At 45.9% G+C, this 12,650-nt stretch overlaps 1 protein-coding gene across 3 annotated transcripts in view; it reads left to right on the top strand.

Moving 5' to 3' along the window:
* Positions 1–12,650, top strand: part of smad4a (SMAD family member 4a) — a 169,609-nt gene that overhangs the window by 57,143 nt on the left and 99,816 nt on the right. For all 3 annotated transcript variants that reach the window (XM_085974829.1, XM_085974835.1, XM_085974820.1), the window contains one exon: positions 8,149–8,586. In XM_085974829.1, coding sequence (XP_085830955.1) covers positions 8,347–8,586 — 240 coding nt within the window. In that variant the 5' untranslated portion in view covers positions 8,149–8,346. The remainder of the gene's footprint in view (positions 1–8,148; positions 8,587–12,650) is intronic.

Here is a 12,650-nt window from a genome sequence, read left to right as displayed (position 1 = left end):
CTCACACTCCCCAAACACATCAACTCCCAACACACACTCTACACCACCACTATCTCACTCATCACCTCTCACTCTCTCACACTCACACTCTCCAACCACTCTCACACTCCCAATCTCTCACACACACCAATCTCTCTCACACACTCCCAATCTCTCACTCCCAATCTCTCACATCCAACATCAATCTCTCTCAATCTCACTCCCAATCCACTCTCTCTCACTCCCAATCTCTCCTCTCACCACAAGCTCCCAATCTCTCTCTCTCACTCCCAATCTCTCTCACTCACTCACACTCCAATCTCTCTCTCACACTCCCATCTCTCTCTCTCACAACTCCCAATCTCTCTCACTCCCCAACTCTCCAACTCTCACTCCTACTCTCTCTCACACTCCCAACTCTCTCTCTCACCCACACTCCACTCAACTCATCTCTCTCTCACTCTCCACATCTCTCTCTCACACTCCCAATCTCTCTCTCTCACTCCCAATCTCTCTCTCTCACTCCCAATCTCTCTCTCACTCTCTCACTCCCTCTCTCTCACACTCCCAATCTCTCTCTCTCACTCCCAATCTCTCTCTCTCACACTCCCAATCTCTCTCTCACACTCCCAATCTCTCTCTCTCTCACACTCCCAATCTCTCTCTCTCACTCCCAATCTCTCTCTCTCTCACACTCCCAATCTCTCTCTCTCTCACACTCCCAATCTCTCTCTCTCTCACTCCCAATCTCTCTCACACTCCCAATCTCTCTCTCTCACACTCCCAATCTCTCTCTCTCACACTCCCAATCTCTCTCTCACACTCCCAATCTCTCTCTCACACCCAGTCTCTCTCTCTCTCTCTCTCACTCCCAATCTCTCTTCTCTCACTCCCAATCTCTCTCTCTCACACTCCCAATCTCTCTCTCTCACACTCCCAATCTCTCTCTCTCTCTCTCTCTCTCCTTCCTCTCTCTCTCTCTCCTCCCTCTCTCTCTCTCTTCTCTCTCTCTCCCTCTCTCTCTCTCTCCTTCCTCTCTCTCTCTCTCCTCTCTCTCTCTCTCTCTCCATCTCTTCTCTCTCTTCCTCTCTCTTCCTCTCTCTTCTCTCTCCCTCCCTCCTCTCTCTCTCCTTCCTCTCTCTCTCCCTCTCCTTCCCTCTCTCTCTCTCCTTCCCTCTCTCTCTCTCCCTCTCCTCTCCTCCCTCTCTCTCTCTCCTCTCTCTCTCTCTCCTTCCCTCTCCTCCCTCCTCCCGTCGCTCCCTCTCTCTCTCCATCCAACTCCCTCCTTCTCTCTCAACATCCTCCCTCCGCTCCGCCCCAGTCGCTCCCTCTCTTCTACATCCTCTAAAAGCGATACTCTCTGTCTGTCTGTCATTCCGCCTGTCTGTATTGAATAAACTCGAAAGTTATGGAGCGTACCTGCACGTGTGTTACATCGAAAAGAAAGCTTACGATTCCAGAACCGTCATAAGCGATTACTTTCGACTAAATTCCGTTCGGACTAAAATTGTTCGCGTAAACTGCAATAAGCCTGCTCATTATCTGCTAATTAGCATTGATTGACTGACGTCAAGGTCGACCAATCCTGTGCCGTCACAATTGACCAATCCTACAGTTCAGTCGCCTGATGGTTGGCCAATCGCTGTGTCTGGGCGGGACTAATCGTTTTCCTCTCCGGGATTTGGCAGCCATTGCCTCAAGCTAACAACCCCATTTACTTCCAGCTCAAAATCTGCTAATCGAGCTTCGAAAAAGTTAGTATCTCTCTTAAAAATAACATAACATTTACCAAAAACGTTTTATAAGTCCTTTCACTTTCATCTTTGAAGCTATTAAAAGGTAGAAATGTTGCCCGGCAGCAGATTCACACAGGGACAGACAGACAGGCCCCAAAGCCTGGGACTCGATTTAAACCGCCCGGCCCAAAACAGCCCTGGCAAAGCCGGGCTCCCCCAGCTAGTATTATATAAAAGCTACATCTTTTTAAAAACAGCTTGTCATTTTTACATGTACCATAAATCCAACATGCAAAAGGAATAAAACAGTTGTTCTGAATGTACAACTTATAAATTTGCATTACTCCAATTGTAAATGTGATCATAAAATACTTGATTGTGTCCATTTGGAGAAACCTTTTTCAAGATAAAAATGGGCCTCTACCCTTGACATTCTCAGCTCTGTTTTGAATTAACTGTCACAAAAATTGAAAGATCAGTACATAAATCTTTCAAAAGTTACTGACTCATGATCTGTAGGCTCCTTGTTTATATAAAAGAACATGCTATGATGCAACAAAACATTATCTTTTTTACGTAATAAAATGCAGCAGGTTAATTGGCATCGGAAAGTTAGGTTAATGCCTCATCTGTAACCCATTGTCAGATGTTGACACTTTAATTCTCCAACCCATTCCCACTCTGACTTCTCTATCCTTGCCCTCCCATGCTGCTCCAATGAAGCTCAACATAAGCTCTAGGAACAGCAAATCATCTTTCTACTAGGCACTTTACAGCCTTTCTGGCCGTAACAACTTTAGAGCGTAACCAATGTGCCCATTCACACCTCTGGACCCATCTTTTGTTTATATACTTGTCTCATTAGCACCTCATTTTGCTTTGCAACATCGTCCCTTTTGTCATTTAATTACTTCTTCCTTCCACCCTATTACAGAACTTTCCTTTTTGTTCTTTCCCTACCTCCTTTTCCCTAATACAATAGCAAAATACTGCGGATGTTCGAAATCTGAAACAACAGAAAATGCTGGAAACACTCAGCAGGCCAGGCAGCATCGTGGAGAGAGAAACCGAGTTAACGTTTCAAGTCGATTTCTCTTTCCACGATGCTGCCTGACCTACTGAGTGTTTCCAGCATTTTCTGTTTTTATTTCAGATTTCCAGCATCTTCAATATGTTGCTTTTGTATTGGGTGTTGATTAACCTGCTATGATGTTGTGACATTTTATGTTTTCAGATTTTCAGCATTTGAGGTTTTTCTTTCAGGAGTTTTTGCTAATTATTTCAGGGCACTAATAATAAAGTGTTACTAATTTTTTTTGGTCATGCATTTGTTGGCAAATATATTTGCCTTTATTATTGACCGGAGAAAAACACACACTACCTTTAAGCAGTGTGACTGTAACTGAGATTTTGATGAATTTATTTAGAAGGCCTACCCCAGGATGATGAATCTGAAACCTATTACCTGAAACTGAATGCACTGAAAACTGTTTAAAAAAAAAAAAAAAAAAATCATTGATGTGACCCAACGTGATTCTCATAGGTCTTTTTTACCAATAATGTAAAAGTTGATTAATGGCTAACTATGCTTTGTGTTTTGAAGCTTTGTGTTTTGGTGCATCAAAGATATAGGTTGGCTTCATTACCATACCATGTTCCTTTCTCACCCTGTATTGGTTGCATTCCCCAGCAAAATTCTGTCTCAAAAAGCTCAAAAGAATTTTTTGAGGAGGTAATCAGGAGGGTCGATGAGGGTAGTGCGTTTGATGTAGTCTACATGGATTTGACATGGTCCCGCATGGCAGACAGGTCAGAAAAGTAAAAGCCCATGGGATCCAAGGGAAAGTGGCAAGTTGGAACCAAAATTGGCTCAGTGGCAAGAAGCAAAGGGTAATGGTCGACTGATGTTTTTGTGACTGGAAGGCTATTTCCAGTGGGGTTTCGCAGGGCTCAGGACTAGGTCTCTTGCTTTTTGTGGTATATATCAATGATTTAGACTTCAATGTAGGGGCCACGATTAAGAAGTTTGCAAATATTACAAAAATTAGCCATGTGGTGAGAATGAAAGCAAAGACTGCAGGTCAATGGACTGGTCAGGTGGGCAGAAAAGTGTCAAATGTAATTCAATCTGGAGAAGTGTGAGGTAATGCATTTGGGGAGGGCTAACAAGGCAAGGGAATACACAATAACTGGTAGGATACATAAGAACATAAGTAGGAGCAGGAGTAGGCCATACGGCCCCTCGGGCCTGCTCCGCCATTCAATAGGATCATGGCTGATCCGAATCTAGACTCACGTCCACTTCCCTGCCCTCTCCCCGTAACCCCTAATTCTCTTATCTGCTAGGAAACTGTCTATCTCCATTTCAAACTTATTTAATGTTGCAGCTTCCACAGCTCTCTGGGGTAGCAAATTCCATAGATTTACTACCCTCTGAATGAAGAAGTTTCTCCTCATCTCAGTTTTGAAAGGGCAGCCCCTTACTCTTAGATTATGCCCCCTAGTTCTAGTCTCGCCCATCAGTGGAAACATCCTCCCCGCATCCACCCGATCAAGCCCCCTCACAATCTTATATGTTTCGATAAGATTGCCTCTCATTCTTCTGAACTCCAATGAGTAGAGTCCCAACCTACTCAACCTTTCCTCATACGCCAACCCCCTCATCTCCGGAATCAACTGAGTGAACCTTCTCTGAACCGCCTCGAGAGCAAGTATATCTTTTCTTAAATATGGAAACCAAAACTGCAGGCAGTATTCCAGGTGTGGCCTCACCAATACCCTGTATAACTGCAGCAAGACTTCCCTGTTTTTATACTCCATCCCCCCCGCAATAAAAGCCAAGATTCCATTGGCCTTCCTGATCACCTGCTGCACCTGCATACTAACTTTTTGTGTTTCATGCACCAGGACCCCCAGATCCCTTTGTACTGTAGCACTTTGCAGTTTCTCTCCATTTAGATAATAACTTGCTCTTTGATTTTTTCTGCCAAAGTGCATAACCTCACTTTTTAACATTATATTGCATCTGCCAAATCTCTGCCCACTCACTTAGCCTGTCTATGTCCTTTTGCAGGTTTTTTATGTCATCCTCACTCATTGCTTTCCCTCCCATCTTTGTATCGTCGGCAAACTTGGATATGTTGCACTCGGTCCCTTCCTCCAAATCGTTAATATAGATTGTAAAGAGTTGGGGTCCCAGCACTGACCCCTGCGGAACACCACTAGTTACTGATTGCCAGCCCGAGAATGAACCATTTATCCCAACTCTTTGTTTTCTGTTAGATAGCCAATCTTCCACCCATGCCAGTATATTACCCCCATCCTGTGATTTCTTATCTTGATCAGTAATCTTGTGTGGAACCTTGTCAAATGCCTTTTGGAAGTCCAAATACACTACATCCACTGGTTCCCCTTTATCCACCCTGTATGTTACATCCTCAAAGAATTCGAGCAAATTTGTCAAACAAGACTTCCCCTTCATAAAACCATGCTGACTCTGTCCTATTAAATTATGTTTATCCAAATGCTCTGTTACTGTTTCCTTAATAATGGACTCCAACATTTTGCCAACCACAGATGTTAGGCTAACTGGTCTATAGTTTCCAGCTTTTTGTCTACTTCCCTTCTTAAATAAGGGTGTTACATTAGCAGTTTTCCAATCTGCCGGGAGCTTTCCTGAGTCCAGGGAGTTCTGGAAAATAATCACCAATGCATCCACAATCCCTACCGCCACTTCTCTCAAGACCCTAGGATGTAGGCCATCAGGTCCGGGGGGATTTATCCGCCTTAAGTCCCATTATTTTACTGAGTACCATCTCCTTAGTGATTTTAATTGTTTTTAGCTCCTCCCCCCCCCCCCCCCCCATTGCCCCCTGTTTATCCAGTGTTGGGATATTTTTAGTGTCCTCTACTGTAAAGACTGATACAAAATATTTGTTCAGCGTCTTTGCCATCTCCATGTTCCCCACCACTAGTTTTCCGGTCCCATCCTCTAAGGGACCAACGTTCACTTTAGCCACCCTTTTTCTTTTTATATAGCTGTAGAAACTTGCTATCTTTATATTTTTTGCTAGTTTACTTTCATAATCTATCTTCCCTTTCTTAATTAATCTTTGTGTTATTCTTTGCTGGCTTTTAAATGCTTCCCAATCTTCTATCCTCCCACTAGATTTGGCTACTTTATATGCCCTTGTTTTCAGTCGGATACTATCCTTTATTACTTTACTAAGCCACGGATGGCTGTCTTTTTTACTCCCCTTTTTCCTCAGTGGAATATATTTATCTTGAAAGATGTGAAATATCTCCTTGAATGTAGACCACTGCTCTTGTACCGACTTACACTTTAATCTGTTTTCCCAGTCCACTTTAGTCAATTCTACTCTCATACCTTCATAGTCTCCTTTATTTAAGCTCAGTATGCTGGTTTGAGATCCAACTCTCTCACCCTCAAACTGAATTTGGAATTCAACCATATTATGGTCACTCATTCCAAGGGGATCCTTTACTAGGACATTTTTTATTAATCCTGTTTCATTACATAGGACCAGATCTAAGATTGGATGTCCCCTGGTTGGTTCAGTTACATACTGCTCAAGGAACCCGTCCCTAATACACTCTATGAACTCTGAGAAGTGTTGAGGAACAGAGGGACCTTGGAGTGCATGTCCACAAATCCCTGAAGGTAGCAGGGTGATTAAGGCATACGGGATACTTTCCTTTATTAGCCGAGGCATAGAATATAAGAGCAGGGAAGTTATGCTTGAACTGTATAAAACACTAGTTAAGGCCACAGCTAGAGTACTGCATACAGTTCTGGTCACTGCCTTACAGGATGTGATTGCACTAGAGAGGGTATAGGGGAGATTACGAAGATGTTGCCAGGACTGGAGAATTTTAGCGATGAGGAAAGATTGGATAGGCTGGGGTTGCTTTCTGTGGAACAGAGGAGGCTGGGTGGAGGCTTGATTGATGTGTTTAAAATTATGAGGGGCCTAGATAAAGTGGATAGGAAGGACCTATTTCCCTTAGCAGAGGCCAATAACTAGGGGGCTGAGATTTAAAGTAATTGGTAGAAGGATTAGAGGGAGTTGAGGATAAATTTTTTCACCCAGAAGGTGGTGGGGGTCTGGAACTCACTGCCTGAAAAGGTGGTAGAGGCAGAGAGACCCTCATCACATTCAAAAGGTACTTGGATTGCCGCTTGATTGGCACCCCATCCACCACCTTAAACATGCACTCCCTCCACCACCGGCGTACCGTGGCTGCAGTGTGTACCATCTACAAGATGCACTGCAGCAACTCGCCAAGGTTTCTTCGGCAGCACCTCCCAAACCCGCGACCTCTTCCACCTAGAAGGACAAGGGCAGCAGGCACATGGGAACACCACCACCTCCAAGTTACACACCATCCTGACTTGGATGTATATCGCTGTTCCTTCATCGTCGCTGGGTCAAAATCCTGGAACTCCCCCCCCCCCCCCCCCCCCCCCCCTAACAGAACTATGGGAGTACCTTCACCACACAGACTGCAGCGGTTCAAGAAGGCGGCTCACCACCACTCTGTCAAGGGCAATTATGGATGGGCAATAAATGCTGGCCTTGCCAGTGACTCCCACATCCCATAAACGAATTTTAAAAAAAAATGCACTTGAAGTGCTGCAGCCTACAGAGCTATGGGCCAAGAACTGGAAAGTGGGATTAGGCTGGCTGGCTCTTTTTTCCGGCTGGCACAGACATGATGGGCCGAATGGCCTCCTGTGCTGTAAATTTCTATGAAAATTTTCCCCCAAAACTTCAATTTTCAGAGATGATATGTGGGAGATACTGAGAGCTTCAAGATCACTTTTTTAAGATACAAATTCCCCATAAAGCTTAACTGGTAAATGCACAACCCGCTGTGATACCAAACCATGTAGACTAGGAAAGATTTGATATCTGATCCTTTATTAGCTAACTGTTTTCGCTAGGATACTAGTAAGGTAATTTATATTGATATCAATGTCTGGGCAAATGAGAAAAATTAGCCAGAGTGCCTGATTGCTGCTCAATGAACTTATGTTAGAAAGTGGACCTGTGTGAGCGTTAGGTGATAACAGGATTAGTCTTTGCTGTGAAACTGTCAATAGTCAACAAATCTCTTGATCATTACGGCCATGGCTCATAAATGAACAGTGGCTACTTGGGTGATGTACTGGGAGGTTGTGGAATTGTATCTCAGTATAAATCAATATTCAGGAGATCAGAGAAAAAATGGGGGAGATTAAAATGAAGTACATTTCTAGCACAACATTCCTAGAAACTCGAGGCAAATATCACTGAGAGCTTCGTAAATCAAATTATTTGTACACAAATGCAATGATTTAAATGCCAGTTTAAGAAAGTGTGAATAATGAGTTGTGTTGTGAGTTACATGTTCTGTCTGGTTTGTTTTTAAGGTTGCTCCAAGGAACTCTTCATCAAAGCTATTTCTTTGCTTCTGCTGAAGTTCTGGCTGCAATTGAGACACCACGTGGTGTGCCTTTTAGTACACGGGGACATTTACTGCAAGAAGGAACAGTTTCTTGACTCAAAGGAACAGTTAACTCTGAAAGGTTGTGCATTTGAGGGGGAGAAACTGATAAAAGATCTGCAACATGTCCATCACCAACACCCCGACCAGTAATGATGCATGCCTGAGCATTGTGCACAGCTTGATGTGTCATCGACAAGGTGGAGAAAGTGAAACTTTTGCCAAAAGAGCTATTGAAAGCTTGGTAAAAAAGCTGAAGGAGAAAAAAGATGAGCTTGATTCACTGATCACCGCTATAACAACAAATGGAGCTCATCCCAGCAAGTGTGTTACAATACAGAGAACGCTAGATGGCAGGCTCCAGGTAAGTGTTAAGAGGGGAACTTATTTAAAAATAAGAGCAACAACTTGCATTTATGTAGTGCCTTTAATGTAGAAAAATGTCCCAGGAAGCCTCACAGAGGTGTAATAAAATTTAAAGATTATGGCTCAAGCAACAAAAGTTATTGGCTCACAAAGATATTTGCAAAAATAGAACCACCTTAACTTCCAACCAGATGAAATTCCTTATTGTCTGCCAAATGTGTGCTCTTCATCTCTGGGCGTGAACTGCGGAGAAAGTACTTTTGTTAAGTGTTCTGTTATTTTGTTTAACTCTCTTTGGATCTCATTTGTTTTCTTTTTAAAATGTTTCTCTTGGTGCTTATTTCATGATCAATTCTGTTTGATTCAATTTCTTTATCTAAACAGACTTTATCCTTAATATTTCTGAAAAATTAACCTTTTTATTTCCTTTCCAAAGTGGATAGTTATGCAAATTTCATCCATTGAGTAAAAAGAAAAATATTAGTCTCGCATGTCAATTCCACCCCCGCTCCCCACTTTTGAACAGGTGCATTATTTGAAATCTGAAGCTAACCAGATTAGCTCATAGGAACACAGGAACAGGAGTAGGCCATTCAGCTCCTTGAGCCTTTTCTGCCATTCGATGAGATCATAGCTTATCTGCGCTCTAACGCCATATCCCTGCCTTTGACCCATATCCCTTAATACCTTTGGTTAACAAAAAGCTATCAATCTCCGATTTAAAATTAACAATTGATCTAGCATCAATTGCCATTTGCAGAAGAGAGTTCCAAACTTCTACCACCCTTTGTGTGTAGAAGTATTTCCTAATTTCACTCCTGAACACTCTGGCTCTAATTTTTAGACTATGCCCCCTAGTCCTAGAATCCCCACCAACAGAAATAGTTTCTCTCTATCTACCCTATCTGTTTCCCTTAATATCCTGAAAACTTCGATCGGATCACCTTTGAATTTCTAGGGAATACAACCCTAATTTGTATAATCTCTCCTCGTAACTTAACCCTTGAAGTCTGGGTGCTGGTAAACCTACGCTGCACTCCCTCCAAGGCCAATATATCCTTCCTAAGGTGTGGTGCCCAGAACTGCTCACCGTACTCCAGGTGTGGTCTAACCAGGGTTTTGTATAGCTGCAGCATAACTTCTAACTTCCTCTAGTCCTCTAGATATAAAGGCCAGCATTCCATTTGCCTTTTTGATTATTTTCTGTACCAGTTCATGACCTTTTAATGATCTATGTACCTGAACCCCCAAGTCTCTTTGGACACCCACTGTTTTTAGCTTTTTATCATTTAGAAAGTACCCTGTTCTATCCTTTTTAGGTCCAAAGTGGATGACCTCGCATTTGCTTACATTGAAATCCATTTGCCACAGTTTTGCCCACTCACTTAATCTATCAATATCCCTTTGTAATTTTTTGTTTTCATCTACAATGCCGCCTATTTTGGTGTCATCGGCAAATTTGGATGTATGACTTTCTGTGCCATCATCTAAGTCGTTAATAAATATTGTGAATAGTTGAGGCCCCAACACAGATCCCTGTGGGACACCACTAGTCACACCCTGCCAATTTGAGTACCTACCCATTATCCCTACTCTGTCTTCTGCCGCTCAGCTAATTTCCTAACCAGGTCAATAATTTGCCCTCAGTTCCGTGGGCTTCTACCTTAGATAACAGTCTCTTATGTAGGACTTTATCAAATGCCTTTTGGAAGTCCATATAAATGACATCCATAGACATTCCTCCGTCCACTACTTTAGTCACCTCTTCAAAAAAAATTCAGTTAGGTTTGTCAGGCATGACCTACCTTTCACAAATCCATACTGGCTCTCTCTGATCAACTGAAAATTTTCACGGTGTTCCGTCACCCTATCCTTAATTATAGACTCTGGCAATTTCCCCACAACACATATTAGGCTAACTGGTCTATAATGCCCTGGTTTCCCCCTCGCCATTCTTAAAAAGTGGAGTGACATGCGCATGAGCTTTGGGCTCTGTCAAAACTAGCTCTATAGGATTGGTAGTGGGTGGCATATTTTTAGTGGCAGATATAACAACTTTTGAAATCAGTACTTTTCAAGTACATAGGAGCATTCTCTTAAAGGAGCTATGTAAGGGGAGACTGGTGGCTGTCCTTTTGATATTTCCCCCTCGATGAAGTGCTTGGTGACTCCTCCCCCATGTGAAAGAAGCCGGACCCTTATGGGCGCGTTTATTTGCAACACCAGATTTCTGATTGGTCCTCTTGGAGAACAAGAGCAGATTTCTGATTGGTCGCCTTGGAGGACAAGACATACCCAGCAATTTATCTGGAATGTGTAATTAGATCCTGCCTGCCTAAGTAATCAAGTACTTTGTAATGTGTAAGTTGAGCCATTCATTCTGACTGCCAGGCTCCAGACATAGTTCACAGAAAACAGACAGGGCTCACCCTTGTGGGTTAGGACCTTCTCTCCACTCACCCACCCCCAACAAGATCCTAATCTTCCTGGGTCATGGATTGTTAACAGGTGTGTTGGGTATCAAGTGAATAGCGACAGTGGTTCCAAAATCACCTCTCCCCCTGCCACCCCCCCTCCCCCACACGAGCTCCTCTCTCCGCAGCCTCCTCTCCTCCCTTGCCTCCCCCTTCAATCCTCTCTCTCCCCTTCAATCCTCTCTCTTCCCCAGATCTTCCTTCTCTCTCTCGCGCTCCCCCCGTCTCTCTTCCCCAAGTCTCCCCCTCTCTCTCTTCCCCAAGTCTCCCCCTCTCTCTCTTCCCAAGTCTCCCCCTCTCTCTCTTCCCCAAGTCTCCCCCTCTCTCTCTTCCCAAGTCTCCCCCTCTCTCTCTTCCCAAGTCTCCCCCTCTCTCTCTTCCCAAGTCTCCCCCTCTCTCTCTTCCCCAAGTCTCCCCCTCTTTCTCTTCCCCAAGTCTCCCCCTCTTTCTCTTCCCCAAGTCTCCCCCTCGCTCTCTTCCCCAGGTCTCCCCCTCGCTCTCTCCCCCAGGTCTCCCCCTCGCTCTCTCCCCCAGGTCTCCCCTCGCTCTCTCCCCCAGGTCTCCCCCTCGCTCTCTCCCCCAGGTCTCCCCTCGCTCTCTCCCCCAGGTCTCCCCCTTGCTCTCTTCCCCAAGTCTCCCCCTCGCTCTCTTCCCCAGGTCTCCCCCTCGCTCTCTTCCCAGGTCTCCCCCTCGCTCTCTTCCCCAGGTCTCCCCTCGCTCTCTTCCCCAGGTCTCCCCTCGCTCTCTCCCCCAGGTCTCCCCCTCGCTCTCTCCCCCAGGTCTCCCCCTCGCTCTCTCCCCAGGTCTCCCCCTCGCTCTCTCCCCCAGGTCTCCCCCTCGCTCTCTCCCCCAGGTCTCCCCTCGCTCTCTCCCCAGGTCTCCCCCCCCGCTCTCTCCCCCAGGTCTCCCCCCCCCCCCGCTCTCTCCCCCAGGTCTCCCCCCCCCCCCCCCCCGCTCTCTCCCCAGGTCTCCCCCCCCCCCCCCCCCCCCGCTCTCTCCCCCAGGTCTCCCCCCCCCCCCCCCCCCCCCGCTCTCTCCCCCAGGTCTCCCCCCCCGCTCTCTCCCCCAGGTCTCCCCCCCCCGCTCTCTCCCCAGGTCTCTCCCCCCGCTCTCTCCCCAGGCCTCCCCCCCCCGCGCTCTCCCCCAGGCCTCCCCCCCCGCGCTCTCCCCCAGGCCTCCCCCCCCGCGCTCTCCCCCAGGCCTCCCCCCCCGCGCTCTCCCCCAGGCCTCCCCCCCCGCGCTCTCCCCAGGCCTCCCCCCCCGCGCTCTCCCCCAGGCCTCCCCCCCGCGCTCTCCCCAGGCCTCCCCCCCACGCTCTCCCCCAGGCCTCCCCCCCCCCCCCCGCGCTCTCCCCCAGGCCTCCCCCTCGCGCTCTCCCCAGGCCTCCCCCTCGCGCTCTCCCCCAGGCCTCAATTCAATTCAATTCAAATCGCTTTATTGGCATGAGAAGTTACATCTTATGTTGCCAAAGCATCGGAAAACATTCATGTTTGTTCACAAAAATACAGACCTATCCATACAGTGTATAAACAGATATATCCCTGAGTGTTTAAATATATACTTTATAATTTATATATACTCTTTTCTT

This window comes from Somniosus microcephalus, chromosome 2, assembly GCF_052327205.1.
Source record: "Somniosus microcephalus isolate GS21.2 chromosome 2, FLI_Smic_1.0, whole genome shotgun sequence".
In the NCBI taxonomy this organism is placed as follows: domain Eukaryota; kingdom Metazoa; phylum Chordata; class Chondrichthyes; order Squaliformes; family Somniosidae; genus Somniosus; species Somniosus microcephalus.
Note: the sequence above shows the minus strand (reverse complement) of the source record. Positions and strands in the feature narration are given on the sequence as shown.